Source organism: Peromyscus eremicus, chromosome 13 (genome assembly GCF_949786415.1).
Source record: "Peromyscus eremicus chromosome 13, PerEre_H2_v1, whole genome shotgun sequence".
NCBI classification, from domain to species: Eukaryota; Metazoa; Chordata; class Mammalia; order Rodentia; family Cricetidae; genus Peromyscus; species Peromyscus eremicus.
Genome location: NC_081429.1, coordinates 2231577 through 2250367, shown reverse-complemented (window position 1 = coordinate 2250367; position 18791 = coordinate 2231577). Strand labels below are relative to the sequence as shown.

The window sequence follows — 18791 nt, the reverse complement described above, 5'->3', positions numbered from 1 at the left end:
GGGAGTCCCAATGTGGGTGTGTCTAGATCAGGTTGGCCTGTGGGCATCCTTGATTAATAGGGAGATGCTCCCACTGTGGGTGGAACCATTCCCTGGGCAGGGTATCCTGGGTTGTGTAAGAATGAAGGAAACAAGCCAAACACGAGCCGGTGTGCTTCCTGACTGCGCTCTGCTCTTGCACATGGGTGTGTATGACTGGTCGCTTCCAGCTCCGGCTGCCTTGACTTCCCCACAGCGACGATGATCTGTAATCAGAAACTGTGAGCCAAATAGACCCTTTTCTCCTTAAGTTGCTTTAGCCAAAGTATTTTATTGCAGCAACTAAGGCAGCCCACTTCTCCTGTCTCTCTTCCCATCTCATGCCACACTGTAGACTCTGGAGTCTAACCTAAGTAAAATGGGCCCATGGACAGAGCCAGGATCTGGGAGGAAAGGGCACCATCGGTGCCCACAGGCAGCTACTGGGACAGACTAAAGGGACAGGTGTCTTCCTCTGTGGCAAGTCCATTTCAGACAGAGCTGAGCACCTGAACCTGACATCTGCTCACCTGTGTGATTTTTTTTTTTCCCCTAGGGTGAGATCTCAGGATGTAGCCCCAGCTGGACCTGAAACCCACTTGCTGTGTAGACCAGCCTGGCCCTGAACTCACGGCACTCCTCCTGCCTCTGTTTCTGAGTACTGGGCTTACAGGGCCTACCCGGTGTGAGGCTGACACTCAAGTTATGTGGTGGTGGCTGGGGAAGAACTTTCCTCAAGCCAACTAGTGTCCAGTGGGAAGAAACGAAACGGCAGACAAGACGTGACAGGGAGAGAAAGAAGCATCCCTCCCTCAGGCCAGGGCTGACCAGGGCTGCAGAGTCTAACAGACCCCAGTCAGAGGGGACAGGTGGCCAACAGATGAATGGGCATTAGTGTGCTCAGGGGCCGGGTGGCTGTGGACGGGCCGGATTGAAAGACCGTAGAGAGGTGAAGTCTACACCGGGAACAGGACAGATGCAAACCAGATGTTCCAACGAGACAGCCTGGAGGCCTGGCTGGCGGATGACGATGCAGACAGGGCTGAGGTTCAGTGTGATGAGGCCTACACGAAAGTGGGAGGCAATGGAGAGCCTGGGACCCAGCCTGGCTGAGCAATCGGGCAGGGTAAGGAGCTGACACTTGGAAGACCATCCGAGCACTTGGAGCAGGCTAGCAGGGTGTGCTCATCCAGGGGAAATGGCTGCCCCGGTTCTAGGCGGCCCCTGGGGCCAGGGTCTGGTGTGCAGCTGCTGCCACACCAGGCAGAGGCCCTGGGAACTGCTAACTATCAAGGCAGAGGGCCCTGATGGACTTCACAGAAGAAACTCGAGTGTGCTAGGGCTGAAACGGACTCATAGTCACTCATATTCTTTCTACATCTGTCTCTGCCCTCCCCCTTCTTCCTGTCTGTCTCCTGCTGCCTCACCTTCCTTGACAGGATCTACGTAGACCAGGTTGGCTTAGAACTTACCATGCCCTGCCTTTGCCTGTGGAGTGTGCTGCGGCCTGAAGTCAGCTGTTCTTGAAAATTAGTAAATATCAATATCGACTGTGGCAACTGCCACCCATGCCACCTAGCCATTTCTATGCCCAAGTTCAAGTACTCTGAACCCCAACAGCATGATGAATCTATCCAGTAGACAGGGACAGGTGCTGGTGGTGTGGCTCAGTGGTAAGACACTTGCCTGGCATGTATGAGACCTCAGAACAAATGCACATCCAAAGAGACCCTCATCCTCCAGATCAGCAGAGCCAGCAGACATCTCTGGATGCCGAGCTAATCCCTCATGGTGAAGGCCTACTTAGTGGGACTTACAAGTGCAAACAGAGGCCAAATAACCAATGACCAGGGACTTGGCAAAAGCTCTGGAGCTGCCCATAACCAAAAGGACCCTTGAGTGCTCCCCTCCCTCTGGGCCACAGGGACCTCCTTTGGGCTCAGTGACTAGCTGGTTCCTCAGCATCTGGGCATGGCAGCCTTTGACTCCAACCATGAGCTGATGCATCAGAGCTCCTGAGATCTGCTTTGCTACTCTGTGGCTTTTCCTACTGGAATGGAATTAGAGTTGCATCCGGTCTACTCACAATCCTTTCAATTTCCTTTTGAAAATTAAAAAAGAAATACTCTGTATATTTCTGGTTCAAAATGCTTTTCTCCCCCTGGCATCTAAAATATACTTTTATGCCCCCACCAGCTTCTGCTTAACTCCACTGACTGGATACATCAAAGCTGCACAATCCGACCTCAGGGCTGTTTGTGTGTCCAGCTGCACATTCTGATGCCATGGAGCCTTCTAACACGTGGCTGAACCCTCAGTTCATGAAACCTGAGGTACTGAAACCTGGTCATAGGTCTGTATTGGGATGGTTTAGATAAGGTTTGGGAATGTCCCCTGAAGGTTCATTTGGCAGTGCAGAGGTGGTGAGGCCTGTAGATGTGGGGTCAAGGGCAAGGTGACTAGGTCAAGGAGGTGTCACTACCTCGGGGAAGGTGCTGATTAAGTTACTGTGGGTATCTCACTGGTTCCCTTAAAAATGAATTGCTATAAAATCAAAAGAGCAAGCCTGGCCCTCCCTGGCTGCTGGCTTCTTGTCTTGCCATATACTCTGGGTCTCTTGTATGTCTGTCCGTCCACCATAGTGCCATCCACTATGCTGTGACATAACCAAGGAGCCCTCACAAGAGGTTAAAGCCATGGAACCCTGGCTCTTAAATTTCCATTTTCCTAGACTGTGAACTAAAGAGTACCCAGGCCCAGGGCTGCAGACACAGTTCAGTTGGTAAAGTGCTTGTTCTGGAAACATGAAGACTGAGTTCAGTCCCCAGCACCCACACAGACGCCAGGGCACCGCAGTGTGCACCTGTAATCCCAGTACTGGGGAGGCAGAAACTTCGCGATCTCTGGGGCTAGCTGAATCAGTGGGCTCTAGGATCAGTGAGAGACCCTGCTTCAAAAAATAAGGCGGATGAGAAAGATACCAAATGTTGACTCCCAGCACACAAAAAATAAACACCCAGCCACTGGCATTTTGTTATAGCCATGGAACATGGACTAAGCCAGATAGCACACTGAGATGGGCTACTCTGAAATCTCCTATTAAACTGAGTTCCAGGAGCTTCTAGATGTGAGTGGTAGACACATTGCTTCAATGAGATCTGGAAGACAAGCCTGATGCCAGATCTGTCAGTATGACTGGAGGCCTGTGGACTTCTGAGATCCAGGACTGTGGCTGAGGCCACAGGGCTTCCCAGGAGCAGGCATGCACCTGCAGGCCCAGCTTCACTTGGGTTCTTGAACCTAGGAGCTCAGGACCGGCTCTGCACCCACAGAGTTCTTACATGAAAAGGATGTGCCGTGCCCAGCGACGACACCTGGTTTGCCCTCTTTGCAGACGTCCGGCTGAGTGGCTGGTAAGGCCTGCAGACGGCTATTTCTGGCTCGTTGGGCACTCTGGGGAGAAACGAGATGGTCTCCCAGCCTGCAGAAAAACATGGAAAAAAACAACAACAACCAATAAATACAGACAGCATGGCCTCTCACTGACCCTGGAGCCCACTGATTCAGCTAGACTGGCTGGCTTGGTAGCATCCCAAAGAGACGCAGGAGTTGGCTGTGGCTGCGAGTCTTTTGGAAATGGACATTTTAAAACATGTTTTTGTTAGTTTTGCCTTTTTAAGTTAAACAATGTTGCATTTATGTAATGTGAGCATGTGCCTGTGTGCTCGCCCCATGGCACACACGTGGAGGTCAGAAGACAATCTCCAGCTATTGGTTCTCTCTCCATATGTGAGAACCTGGTGATGGAACTTAGGTCGTCAGGCTTGGTGGTGAGCGAGCACCTGTACCTGCTGGGCCATCTTAGCTGCCAGCTTAAAAAAATATAGTATCTCCAGTAGCCCAGGCTGGCCTTCATGTAGCTGAGAATTACCTTGAACTTCTGACTTCCTGCCTCCTTCTCTCAAGTGCTGGGGTGACAAGTAGAGCCACCACCTGGATAAACCATCTTTTTTGTTTTGTTTTGTTTTTTGTTTTTTGAGACAGGGTTTCTCTGTGTAGCCCTGGCTGTCCTAGAACTCTCTTAATAGACCAGGCTGACCTCCAACTCTGCCTCCTGAGTGCTGAGGCCTGTACCACCACCGCCCAGCTCTAAACCACCTTTTAAAAGAATAGTGACAAAGCCAGCAGGCCCTGAGAGGTGGCAGCTGTACCTCACACCTGTAGTCCCCTTGTGACTTCATAACACTGCAGGGATAGCACATGTCTGACGTCAGTGTGTCTCAAGAGCTGTGGGTTGCTCAAGGCCTCTGGTGTTTCCACCAAACAAGGCACAAAGCACGTCTCCAAGGACAAGGTGTGACGTCCTGTCACGTCACCCCGAACAGAGGCAGGCAAGAGCACCACTGAGGCAAGCGAGTTCTTCTACCGCTGAGCAACCCCTGTTGCTGTGCTGGCCCCACATTGAGCAGACGGATGGCAGTTTCCGGTCCAGCCTTGCCACGCTCTTCTCAGATACGGCAAGAGACAGGTCTGGGAGAGCTGTCCCTGAGAGACAGGCAAGCACTCCGGGGGCTCTGTGCATCGGCCTGGACAGGCCTCTAGTTGTGTGTGTGTGACAGAGCACTCACTCCAGCAAGGAGACACCAGCCACGGACTCGGGAAGTGAGTCACAGCACGATGACAAGCCTGTGCCTGCCTAGGGTCAGATACAGGGAAATGGCTGTCGATGAATACCAGGACAAGGAGACACATAACCACTCTGGAGAGACTTCTCAACATGGTGCTGGGCATGCAGTGAGTTAGAGGTGGGCTGGGGATGGGCCACTCAGCCTTCCAGCTCTGAGTTGGGGTTTTCTGGGGGCCAGAGAGGGAAAGAAGCGGAGGATTGTAGGCAAGGTAAAGAGGAAAGATATTTAGATTTGAATCCCAAGGGAGAGAGGGGCCAAAACAAGGCATTCGGTGTCAGAAGGACCCTCTGTGGTCACGGTGGGTATGGGGTGTCAGGAGAGAAGGTGGAAAGTCAGGAGGGAGGCTGCTCAGGTGAAGGCCCAGAGGGCAGAGTGAAGGGCGGGGTTCTGGCTAGGCTGTTGCAGAGGTTCATGTCAGTCCCTGAGGTAGGGCTGAGGATGTCATGCTGATCCTGGAGACACTGACTGGGGTGCTGTGAGGCACACGTAAGTCCAAGCTGGGCTGGGGTGCCTGCCATCAGTGAGTAGGATGGGGTGGGGACCCCAGACTGGGGCTCCAGACCCTGTCTAGAGCACAGCACATAGGAGGAAGCTGGTGATGGCAGAAGGGCAGTCCACTGTGGCAGGGACAGGGGGACAGCCACCGGGCGGGGGCTGGGTTAGTAACGGCAAGAGTGCACAGGGCCCCCAGGGTGCCAGGAGTTGGGATCCTGAAAGTCACTGAACATGCAGGGCCGTGGAGGAGGTCCAGACTGGTGCACGTCGCCAGAGAGGATCTAAGTGGGAGGGAGCCACACCCGAGTGTATGGGAGGCCAAAGGAAGGAGGGCTGGGGTGGGCAGAAGACAGTGAAAGGTGCAGAGATGGAACAGAGCCCCTCAGAACCCAGGAGGGTTGGTTAGGCAGGTGTGGAAAGGAGTCAGATCTGGGAGGCACAGCCAAGACAAGGCTGAGAGAGGTCAGAGTCATGTGCCAGTGTTTACCTCAGTCTTTCTGTTCTTGATGATAGAACCAGTGTTTATCATGAAAAAAAATTAAATAATACAAAGGATGCATAGAACAGTCCCTACCACAATACCCACAGGAGACCACTTAACTGTGGTATCATTCCAGTGTTTTGAAACATGGAAATACACAGCTGGGAATGTGGCTGAGTGGGTGGACTGCCTGCCTGGCGTACAGGAGGCCCTGGGTTTGAGCTCCAGCACTGCATTACCCAGGCATGCTGGTACGTGCCTCTAATCTGGCATGTGGGAGGTGGAGGCAAGAGAATCGATACATGAAAATCATCCTCAGTTAAATGCAAGTTCCAGGCCAGCCTGGGCTACCTGAGACCCTCTCACTGTGGTACAGGTCTTTAAGCCCAGTTCTAGGGAGGCAGAGACAGGTAGATCTCTGTGAATTCAAGGCCAGCCTAGTCTACACAGTGAGTTCCAGGTTGGCCAGGGCTGCATAAGTAAGACCCTGTCTAAAAAACAGGGAATGCACCACCACACCTGGCTTTTGTCTCAAAAGGACAAAAAAAAGGGCAAATATATACTTAAAAGAACCTGGGTCCAACGGGCCAGTCTGGCTCTTTACAGGTGTCCTGTCATATCACATTACAGTTTGCTTTTCTATTCAACAACACATTGCCACATTGTGAGGACCACCCCATGTAATCAACTATTTTTAATGCTGCCACACATTTCCAATACTGTTTGTGACCATAACTTAGGTAGCCAGCCTTCCATACTGGGCATGTAGGTATTTCTTCATAATCAATACAGTAACAAGTACCCCTATGAAGATCTCTGTAAATTACAGGGTAGAGCTTCAGACCCAGAAAGCACTAGCCTTGAATCTGTGAAACACATATTAACTAAGTGTCCCCAGAAGCGCTAAGATTCTGGATTTATCTGGAAGCAAGGCAGAGTTACCAAGGGCTGGTGGTTTTGAGTGGAAAATTGAGTTCCTTGAGTATAACTCAAGAAGCAGAGGATTCCGACCACCACTCATGGCCCTCAGGAGGTCACAGGTTTTCTGAATACTGTCACATTCTTACCATGTCACATCGAGCAGACCTCTCCATGTCTTTTCTTGCTACAGGATCTGCTGCTCTGAGTGCTTCTGAGGGTGGGTATCACATCCACTTATTTTTGGGTCCCCAGGACTGAGTTTATACCCCATCAGCCACAGAAATGAAAACAATGTTGGACTTGGAGGTGGTGGTATGTACCTGTGATCCCAGCACTGAGGGACTGAGGCAGGATAGTGAGTTTGAGGCCAGCCTGGGGTAGGAGACCCTGTCTCCAAAAAAAAAAAGTTTGTTGAATCCACCTGGCAGAGGGACTTGGGGGCAGCCACTGCTTCATGGAGGGTGGGACTACAGATCCAGGGGTGCTCTCACGGCTGGGCAGGTCTACCCTGGCCAAATACCTCCCTAACACGATCTCCAGCTGGAGCTAGCTGAGCCCACGAGCTGGAGAAGCATGCTCCAGGGTCTCTCTACAGGACAGAAGAATGAACAGTGCCCCTTGGTCAGGTGTTAATTTGTCAGATCCTCCAACTGAAGTGTCCTTAGTCATGGCTGTCTTGCTGTGAAGCCAGGGTTTTAATTATTTTCTGAAAGTTGAGAAGACTGTCTGTTGTCTTGTTCCCCACACCCAGCAGGAATTTCATCAGCTCCTCTTGCTGCTTTCATCCCAAACAGGCCATTTAAACTAGGCTGACCAGTGCTCATCTCTTACTATATTCTAGATCAAAACACACAACCTCCCCGCAAAAAACCATAACCCCGCCAATGTGTCACACTGGCGGGCAAGAAAGGCAGCTCACACTGTAGTTAACTTGTAGGTGTGGCTAAGTGGTTGTTCTTGAAGTACATTTCCAGCTGGTCACCACAGTGTTTGCACAAATGTATGGGGACAGTGTGACATTTCAACACACAGACACACGGTACTGATCACATCAGAGTAACTGGCACAGCTGTCTGTATGAGGTGTCCTTATTCTTAGGAACTATGTGCCGAGGGTCTGTACCCTCCTTTTAAACAGGTCAGTAAGAAACAAAACCAAAACCAACCAACCAAACAAAAAGCTGTATAAGCCAGGTATGGTGGTACAGGACTGTGAGGCAGTCCCTCAGCCACACAGCAAGTTCAAGGCCAGTCTGGACCACAAGATACAAAACAAGGAAGGCCAGGCTTGGTGGTGTACAGCTCTGGTCTCAGTTCTAGAGGTGGGAGCAGATGAATCTCTGGCTAGCCCGCTTTACATAGTGAGTTCTAGGTCAGCCAGTGATTCATAGTGAGACCTTGTCTCAAAAAAACAAAACATAGAACAAGGGTCTGGAAGGCCAGGTGTAGTGGCACAAGCCTTCAATCCCAGCACTCTATGAGTTTGAGGCCAGCCTGGGCTACATAGTGAGATCCTGTCTTGAAAAAAACCAAACCAAACCAAACCAAACAACAAAAACCAAAACCAAACAAACAAAGGTCTGGAGAGATGGCTCCGTGGTTAATGCTTGCCGCTCTACCAGAGGATCAGTTAGCACCCTGTCAGGTGCCCACCAGCCCTCGTAACTCCAGCACCAGAGGATCGGATGCTCTCTCCTATCTCCAAGAGCACCCCGCACCTACACACACTAAGTGAGCAAATCTCTAAAAAACAAGACAAGTATGTTTGTAAACGCTGTATTATACATATAGAGAGCAAGGGGGAGAGAGAGAGAGAGGCAACGTGAACTCTAGGATCTCCTTAGTGTGATGTTCTCTGTTTCACTGCACGTTCAAAGTGTCGGGTGTGTGAGAGTGAAAAGGACACAATATGCTGATTTGAGGAGCAGTAATTAAAAATAAAAACCTAGAGACGGAAGCGCAAGGGAGCGAATTAAACAGATCTCAGAGCACTGATCCATGGTGTGGGCTGGGAAGTTTCATACATCAAATTCCAGATGTGTAATACGGCTCGGCAAGAGCTGGAGCTGGACGCTGGTGTTCCTGGGGGCTGTGGTGTGGAGCTCACACAGATGCTAAGTGCCTTCGTGATTGTCATAAAGTTCCCACACAGTAAAACTGGAAATAACCAAACCGTCCAGCAACAGGGGCTAAGGGTAACATGGTGTGGCCACCAGAATAAGGTCACTACTCCTGAGTAACTGGAGGCTTTCAGCCAGCTCTCTATGACCTCCTGATCACGCACACCTGTTTACAGTTTTCCAGTTTAGGAAAAGACAGGGCATGTAAATACCAGAAGGGACTCTTGACTGGCTGCTCAGCCTCAAGCCTTTCCGGAGGCCCAGAGGCCCAGGTGAGCTGACTGAAGTTTCATTTTTCTGTCAAGAGGTGGAAACCAGGCTACAGAGAACGAACAGTGCCTGGCAGGTAAAAAAAAGGACATGGCTGCTTTCAAAGTTGTTGTTTTTTTTTTCGTCCTGTGCTGGGGATAGAACCCAGGGCTTCATGCATGGCCCAGGCCACACAGCTGCTTTGAGAGCCTCGTCTAAAACAGAACTGTGACACTCCAGTCCTAGCACTGGACCTGGCGCTATGAGGAGAGGCCACAGGAATGAACGATAGGGCAGGAGTTCAAACTGGCTGAACCCGCCACTGCTCAGAACTTTCTTCTGAATGACCCTTGCCAACACTGGTCATTGGAGGTGGCCCTGGGATTCCAGCAAGTCACACACTTCTCCTTCTGGAAGAAACCTAAGTGTGTATGGGGGAGATGGGATCTCACCTGCTTTTCCTCCAAAAATCCTCAAGAGATAAACAATAGAGAAATGCTTTCCAGTATGAATGCTTTATTATGCACTTGAATACATATTACACAGCAGTTAATCAAGACAGTGCTTAAGAAAACAGACTCCCGCTTCCTGTATCCCGAACTTACACTGGGCACCCCGTCCTGTGGCCGCCAGGGGTGACGGGCCGACGCAGGGGCTCATCCCCACTCCACTGCACACTGGCCAGCCCTTTGCGCCGAGCCTTCCCAGTGTTGGTCATGATCTGGTGAAAGTAAGAAACAGGTTTGAGACCACGCGTCACTAGGAGCCACCTGAAGCAGAGCGGATGAATAGGTTTCCAGGGACAAGATGCCATGCGAGCCAGGCCAAGGGCACCTGTATTCCTAGCACTTAGGAGGCAGGAAGATCAGAATTCAGTTACATAGCAAGTTTGAGGCCAGCCTGGGCTACATGAAACTGTCTCAAAAAAAGGGGTGGTGGTGGTGGAGGTGGGGAGATGGTATAAAGACAGAGTTCTGATCCCAGCACCCACATAAAAGCTGGGCAGATGTGGTGTCTAGCTTGTAATCCTAGCTGAGAAGTACAGACCAGGGGTGCCTGGGGTAAACAGGCTAAGGAGACTAGCTGGATCCCAGAGAGATCCTGCCTCAGTGTGCCAGGTGGAGAGCAAGAAAGGAAGAGGTGACACGTAGTGACAACTTGTGACCTCCGCATGCACATATATGATGAACACATACATGCACACACGCCATGTACCAAAATAAGAAAAAGGAAAACAATAACAAAAACCAAATAAACAAAAGAAAGGGGCTTACAGTAAGAGGGTCCATGCTACAGGTTACACGGGAACACAAAAGCTATGAGGAGTCTTTTTAGCTTTGCACACGATCACATGGGGCAGTATAAAACTTAAAAAGTCATGGAAGGAGAAAACAGTTGAGAACAGCAGCGGCTCTAAGCTTTGAAGAGGGCTGGATTTTTAAAGGTGAGAAGAGAGAAAAAACAGGCAGATTTGATTTAAAAAATCAACATTTTATCCCGCCATAGTGGCACAAGCCTGTATCATGCCAGCACCTGGGAGGAGGCAGAGATGGTCTATCTGTAGGCTCAGGGACAGCCTGATCTACTTCCTCTCTGCTACTCTAGCTAAAATTTGGGCAATCCTAAGAAGACTTCACCTGAGATACACATCAAATCTGAGGCTAGCCTGAGCTACTTAGTGAAACGGAAACCAAACTAGGAGTTAAGCTACTCGATGAGGGCCAGTGCCGCAGGACCTCTTCCGGGGAGTCTGCGGCTACCGCTGGATCGCTGCTTCACAGGAGCCTGCCCTCCGTGTGCCGCTTACAGGGTCAGACAATGCATCACATATCCATCTTCAGATGTTTGAAAATCGGACCCAGCAATGCATCTGGCATGTAGTGATCATTTACGACCCATCCCCATAGGTCAGAGCTCCCTCCTATCTGCTGGGCTTGCAGAAGGACACCGAGGGACTTCTCAGTGGCTGCCTGGGCTGGACCCGCTCTTGAAGCTAGATTCCAAGGAAATGCTTGAGGAGCTTCAGAGATTGGCAAGGGGTGTGGCTGCACCTCCAGTCCAAGAACAACTCCCATCTGGATTACAGATGGAGGATCTGCCTGAAGAGAGGTTCTCCCAATGCAAAACGTGGAATTTTTAACCACGGTAAAAATAATGCAGTATATGACTCAGTGGTAAAGGTTGGCCAGGCCACGTGTGCTGCTGCATGCCTAGAATCCCTGTTCTAGGGAGGCCCAAGGCTGGAGGATCTCAAGTGCTAGTCCAGCCTGGGCTGTAAGGTAAGAGCCTGCCTCAAAAAACCCAACAAAACCCAGAACAATCACAACAAAAGTGGTCAACAAAGCTAAAAAAGCTCTCTTGAGTTTTTTCTTCTTTCCCACCTTCTCTTTTTGCATGAAATGAAATCCTGACATGAAATCCTGACAGGGTGCAAGCTAGGCAAGTGCTCTACCACGTGCTATACTCCTCAACTCTCTTTTTTTTGGGGGGGGTGGGTGGGCAGGGTTTATGTAGTTTAGGCTCTCCTCACACTTGCAATGCTCCTGCCTCAGCCTCCTCAGTTCTGAGATTACAGGTGTGTGACATCTTTCTTGGCCAGCATGAATTATTGTAATATGGTTATACTTCAGGACAGGCAAGCTTGCCAGGGGGTAAAGGCAGCTGGTGACAAGATTAACAGCCTGAGTTTGATCCCATGACCTACAGGGTGGAAGGAGAAAAATAATTCTCACAAGTTGTCCTCTGACTTCCACATGTGTGTTAACATGCATGTGCCCACAGAAATATCACCTCTCCCTCTGAATAAATAAATGTAATAAAAAAAAAAAGAAAATACAGCTGGGTAGTGGTGGAACATGCCTTTAATCTTAGCACTCAGGAGGCAATGGCAGTAGGATCTCTTCAAGTTTGAGGCCAGCCTAGTCTACAAAACAAGTTCCATGACAGCCAGAGCTGTTATACAGAGAAACTCTGTCTTGAAAAAAACCATTAAAAAAAAAAAAAGAAAGAAAAAGAAAACAAGATCGATTGATCAATTGATTGATCCACCCATCCATCCATCCATCCATCCATCCATCCATCCATCTATCTATCTGTGCTGGTTTGGAAGAAAATGGCCCCCATAGGCTCATAGGGAGTGGCACTATTAGGAAGTGTGGCCTTGTTGGAGGAGGTGTGTCACTGAGGGTGGGCTTTGAGGTTTCAGATGCTCAAGCCTGGCCAATGTGTGTCAGTCTCTCTTCTGATGCCTGTGGATCAATATGTAGAACTCTCAGCTCCTCTCCAGCACCATGTCTGCCTGCATGCCACCATACTTCCTGCCATGCTGATAATGAACTAAACCTTTGAACTGTAAGCCAGCCCTAATTAAATGTTTTCCTTTATAAGAGTTGCCATGATTATGGTGTCTCTTCACAGCAATAGAAACCCTAATCTATCTATCTATCTATCTATCTATCTATCTATCTATCTATCTATCTATCATCTCTTTACACATAAAAAATAACCTAGAAGCAGCAGACACTGTTAGCTGACTACTATTCACTCCCTCACCAACACAACAACTTATTTTGTTGACACAGTAATGTGTCTAGTCAAAAAGAATTCATCTTCTGTTGGGCATTGAAAAAATTTGTATGGAGTTTATTTTCTTTATGGCAAAAGCTAGCCATATGGGCAAAGAAACTGCCCTTGCCTCAATTGCTGACAATTACTATCCAAACTAGACCAACAGGACGTAAGAAAGGCGACTGCTGAACTTTGCCAAGACAAGGTAGGACAGTCCTTTAAAATTCCCTGCTTCACAGCAAAGTCTGTCAGATATACTAGGCCTATAGGCCAGAGTTGGATACCCCAACATTACAAAGGAACTATGGGTGACTGTCCAGGTAGCAAGATGTCCCTGTTGTTAGGTAACATTTCACTCTTCTGGGGTCTTTGATGAAGCTGAAGACTAAAGAGTTAGAGTTAGAGTTTTCCTTAGTTATAATAAAAGGTAAATTAGATACAAAACTTTGGACTCACAAAAATTAGATGACAAAATATTTTCTTTAATTTTTCCAAATACAAATGGGTTGGATATTGTTACTGTAATTCTTACTTAATAATTGTTTTTGTTATATATAATTTTACTGTGTTAAGGTTAAAATCTTCCTTTTTAATTAGACAAAAGGAGGATTATGCTCATTGTTAATAAAATAAACTGATTGGCCGATAGCAGGGAAAAAAAAGAATTCATCTTCTCAGACTCTCTTGCAGCTTGGGGTCACATGATCCTGTTTTGACGCATAAGAAATGGTAGACACCAGAGTGAATTTTAGGGAAAGCAACTGTTGAGGGTAGGTGTAGCTGGCTTGTGTGTCTGGCTCCTGATTGACTTTACAGATTATGGCAGTAGCTGTCAGTCATCTCATGACCAAGAGACAACCAACTACTTGATGGCACTGAGACAGAGGTAAAGAGCCAATGAGACCCAAGCAATTCTTCAGTTTGCCAAAGACACACTGAGCTGAGCTGAGGCGGCATTGAATTTGAGCTCAGCAGGAAAACTATGATTCGCAGTCACATGAGTCAAACACTTAGCTCTCCTAGTATAGGGATTTACTATGCTGTCGGAGTACTTTCAAGTTTCAGTGTACAAAGAAACATGGAATGCCTGTCTCACAGGTGGAGGGTGGTAGACTATCATTCTAAAACAGACCACTTTAGCATACAAGTTATTTTGAGCTAAAGACACTTAAAACAGAGCAGATGCAAGAATGGCCTCTGACTTCCCTGCCTTTCTTCATAGAAACAAAAGATAAAAACTTCATGTGAAAGCTGACTTTCCTATATCAGGAGAAAAGACATTCCTGGTTGGGATGTCATGGGCTAAGAGAATTCTGTCCTAACACACCTTGTAAAAATATTTCTTGTCATCTTTTATCTCTCAGTAGAAAACATTACAAATTCATCCTAATGCAGATTTTTTAAAAATCCCATTTTGTGAATATAAAATAACAACTCTTCTGTAAAGAAAATCATTTATTCTGTGCCAAATATAAATGACCATGGTTCAGGAGCACAGATTCAAGTCATCCTGAAGGGGTGACATGAGCTTTTACAGTCACAGAGAATAAAGCCATGAATCAATGTGTCAACAGGTAGGGAAGGCTAACAAGGTTGTGGCAGGGAGGACTTTTCTGTTGGCCTCAGACACTGTCTGTATCAAGGATAAGGTCTTTCCTATGGGAATCCGGTGTTGTCTTTACTGCATTCTTGGCTTTAGGGTCCCTCCCTGGAGGCTAGAGATCTGGGCTTAGCCACACGCTCTAAGTTTCACTGAGTATTCAAGAGGATGTGAGCTGAGATATAGAGGTTGGTGGCAAGTGGCTGTTAACAGGAAGTTAAGGTCACTAGAGGTTTCAAAAGCCCACCCCAAGCCTACTCTCTCCTCTCTCTGCCTCCTGTATCTGGGTCAGTATGTGAGCTCTCAGCTACTGCTCCAGCACTGCGCCTGCCTGTTGCCACGCTCTCTGCCACAGTTGTCATGGACTAACCCTCTGAAAGTATAAGCAAGCCCCCAATTAGATGCTTTCTTTTATAAGTATCTTTGGCTATGATGTCTCTTTACAGCTACAGAATAGTAACTAAGAAACAAGGTATGTTTGTACAGAGTTCTCTTGCTTAACCATACTGGATGTGACATTCTCTTGTAAGCTTGGAAGAGTAACTCACTCTCCTTGTCAGCATTTGGCATGGCCTGGCTCTTTGGTGCAGAGGCTCTTGGGAGTGGGGGCGGGGGCAGCATCGTGGCTCAGCAGAGCAGGTATCTAGAGACAGCTCCCTTCCAGGCCTGAGCATCTTGGCAAGCTGTCCCGGATGCACCTTGTCCTTTCCCATGCCCCAAGGTCCTGTGCTGTTTTTAAATCAGTAGTAGTTCCGGACATGCCAGGGATTTCAGGCAGGTCTCAGACAAGCTCTGTTCTTCAGGGAATTCTGTTCTCTGCAGCTCTTACTGGACAGCTCTTCTTAGGGGCAGTTCCATCTATTCACTGTCTTCTTTGTAAACTCCAGGAAGGCAACTGCTGCCATTTTTATCACCATTCTGCCAGGGCAGGGAACGGTCTTCAAGGTTAAGGCTGTGAATCTAGTTTTCTGACGAAATGTTTCAAAAGCAAACATCTTCAGACTCAGCCTGAGACCTCTGCTGGGTCCTGCCGAAAGCCTCAAGTCATGACTTCCAGAGAAATGCCTGTGACCAGTGGTCGGTGTTATGGCTGCAATGTGAGATGGCCCTACAGGCTCATGGTCCCCAGCTGGCCGGGGCGGGCCCTGAAGGACAGCTTAGTTCTGCTTCTAGTTTAGCCCTTCACTTCTTGATGGCAACAGCACGAACAAGCCATGCCACAAGGTCCTGCTGCCACGGACCAAGTTACGGCAGCCACCAGAGCCCATGCCAAGCGGGACTGTGTCCCCTGAACTGTGAGCCAAAACGAACCTTTGCTCCCGTCAGCTGCTTCTGTCAGCTACTCGGTCACAGTAAAGTCACCAATGCAGTTTAATCCCCCTCATTTGGCTGGCACATGCAGTTATGAGCTGTGACATTAAGTCCTTTATGCACCATAAGTGTAAAGTGCAAGACAAGACCTCCGCTTTTAAAATTCCTGGCCCAGAATGCACAGACTGCAGGCTGGCAGTTTTGGGTCACAGGTCTGGGTGAAGAGGAGCAGCTTAGGGTAATTTTATGAAGGATGGGAGCACCAGGAGTGCACAAGTGGCCTCAGTGGCTACAGCTCTGCCCCAAACTGAGTTGTATGTATGATTTCAATAAGGATGTTTCTATGATGAGCTCCTGAGGTGGCCTGGGGTAGGGGCTCAAAAGAGGTCTCCAAAAAATTCATGCATGCTCTGACTCTGGAACCTGTGAACATGACTTTATTTGCAAAAAGAATCTTTGCAGATACAATTAAGGATTTTTGAAATCAAGAAGGCCCCTGAAGATGGAGGCAGAGATCAGAGTGGTGTGGCCACAAGCCAAGGATCATCTGGGGCCACCATGAGCTGGAAGAATCAAGGAAGGTGTCTCCTTCAGAGCTTTGGGGGCAGCCCAGCCCTGCCTGAACCTGGAGTTTGTACCTCTGCCCTCCAAAACCATGACAGAATACATGTCTGTTTTAAGGCAGCCAGTGTGTGGTCCTTTGTTCCTGCAGCCATGGGAAATGGATGCCCTCGGCCTTCACCTCTATATAAGCAAGTCTTTCTGTCCTCATTCTGACAGCTCATTGCTCCACACAGTGGTAACAGACACCAACGAGAGAAGCAAGAGTGTGTGGACCTTTTCTGTGGGCTCCAAAACTATTCCCTCTATAGTAAAAGGGATATACATGCATTAAGGAGGTTCTGAGTGTGGGTTATGGTGAAATGATACCATTTCCAAGTGCCCATCATCTGTGGTTACTAATTGAAAGCACCTCACCAGTGTTCAACCAAACTGGCAGTCCCAGCATGCTCTGCCTCAGGTTTTGTTGTTAAAAACTGTCATTATATCTACATAAGACCTCACCCACAGCAGTATACTATGTAGTGGGGCCAAAAAAGTTAACTGAAGGTTGTATTTAGGTTTATGTCTGATAAAATCACAATTAATCCCTATGCTGGAATTTGAGTACTGTAGAGTTGGAGGCACAGACACGATGTTCTTGTCCTGCCCTGCAGAGAAGCCCCGCCTACTGGCCTCTTCTGGTCACCTGCTTCTGAAGTAGAGGGTCCTGCAGACGCTCTGAAGAATCATGTCTTGTCATGCAGTCAAGCCTCTCAGAAGCCAGGATGCTCCCCAAGGGAAACAAAACGTCTAGTCATAGCTCAGGAGTGTCACCAGCAACTTGGAGGCCCTGGCTGGTCACCTCCTGACCGCTGGAAGCATCACTGCATTGACCAAGCAGGAAGCGAGCCTCCACAGCCAGCCGGGCTCCTCTGCTCCATGATACATTCTGAGGACAAGAGTGGGTTCCGTCCAGCAGACCTTTTCCTAACTGGGTGGCAGCAGCTGGCCTTCCTCCAGTTTCTTCAATTACTTACTTCTTTCTCTCCATTCTTGACCCCAAGTCCATTTACACATAGTAGCCACAGTGTGACTCTAAGTTGATACGTTTTATTTACTTATTTATATTCACATGTAATTGAGGATGACTTTGAACTTGAGATCTTGCCTCCACCTCCTCCGTGCTGGGATTACAAGTATGTGGTGTTTAGAATGGAACCCAAGGCTTCATGCATGCTAGGTACTTCATACATGCTAGGGAGGCACTCTGTCAAATGAGTACATCCCCAGACCCTGTTAAAATAGAAATCACCGGAATCCTTCCCACTCTCACTCCTATAGTTTCCTAGTGCCTATGCAGCTTAAACTCCACATGCCACGACCCACAGAGTTCCATGAGGTGACCCCTGGCTGTCCCTCAACCTCAGATTCTACTGGTATACACTGCCATCTAGTCCAGAGTCCTTGGGAGGGTCCTCGCATGATGGGAGGACATGAGGACAGGTCATCAGGGAGAGCAGCTCCTAATGAGGGCATGAGGGCCTAGCTGGGGGTGGTAGTGGGCATGGACAGGTATTTTCTACTTCCATTTGCTCCTGTCAAGGATCAGGTCACGTGACCGTGCCACATTCCTCTTCCTGGGCCTCTGGCTTTGCCTGTTCCTTGTTGAGAGGCTGGCTCTAGTCTTCCTCTCTAGCTCACCTATTTGGAGATTTTAGGATCCACGTAACTGGCTCTGCCAACCTTTTGTTTCAAAGAACCAACAGCTTGTCTGAAAAATAATGGTGTGCTCAGCCAGCCAGCCCAGGGCTTCAGTCTAGTTTGGTTCATATCCCTGGAAATTGCTCCTCCCTTCCAAAAGCTTGCATGTTAGCATGTATCTGCCTATGCATCTGCTCTCTGACACCCCGAGACATCAGTTTTGGAGCTGGCAGTTCAGCCTAGGGCCTCAGGCATGCTAAGAGCATTTGATGCACCTCCAGCCTTCTTCCTTCCTGTTTGTCTGCCTGGTTATTAGCCAGTGGCTCCTCGAGTTGGCTGAGCATCAACGCTACCAAGGATCTCTCAGAGGGCAGTTTCTGGCCCTATGGCAGATGATGACACCATTGGCCACTCTTCTGTCTCCAAGACACTGCATTCTTCAGGTTCTCCGCAGTCCCCTCTGGCGTTTTGAATTGTATCCTTAGGGCCTGTCTTAGTTAGGGTTTCTATTGCTGTGAGGAGACACCATGACCACGACAACTCGTATATAGAAAACATTTAATTGAGGAGGCAGCTTACAGTTCAGAGGGTCAGTCCATCATGGCGGGGAGCATGGTGGCATGCAGGCAGACGTGGTGCTGAGAGTCCTACATCTTGACTCACAGGCAACAGGAAGTCCACTGACTGTCACACTGAGGGAAGCTTGAGAAAAGGACCTCAAAGCCCATCCCGTACTGACACACTTCCAACAGAAGGTGTGGCCCCGATTAAAAGTGTGTCCTCCGGCCTCAAGGTCTGGATTAAAGGCATGTATCATCCAGCCTCCTCCAACAAGACCACACCTCCTAATAGCGCCACTCCCTATGAGCCAATGGGGGCCAAATACATTCAAACTACCACAGAGTCCCTCTTCCTTCTCTCATGCCTTACATGCAGGAGAACCCTGGCTGTGTGCCTACTCTTACCCTGCCTGCTGAACTTTAGCCACTACTTCTGTGTTGAAAGATCCAAACTAATTAACATATGTGTCCAGAAACCAGTTAGGATTCCTATTGCTGTGAAGAGACAACATGACCATAGCAACTCTTATAAAGGAAG

General features: G+C 48.7%; 1 protein-coding gene across 4 annotated transcripts in view; it reads right to left on the bottom strand.

The window, feature by feature from the left end:
* Window positions 1-290: 290 nt before the first annotated feature.
* Window positions 291-18791, bottom strand: part of Armc9 (armadillo repeat containing 9) — a 125796-nt gene continuing 107295 nt past the window's right edge. For 2 of the 4 annotated variants that reach the window (XM_059278172.1, XM_059278174.1), the window contains 3 exons: window positions 9577-9692; window positions 3360-3499; window positions 291-1082 (listed from right to left, as the gene is read on the bottom strand). In XM_059278172.1, coding sequence (XP_059134155.1) covers window positions 919-1082; window positions 3360-3499; window positions 9577-9692 — 420 coding nt within the window. In that variant the 3' untranslated portion in view covers window positions 291-918. Of the gene's footprint in view, window positions 3500-9470; window positions 9693-18791 lie in introns of those variants that run through there. The other 2 variants (XM_059278173.1, XM_059278175.1) reach the window with 2 other exon arrangements.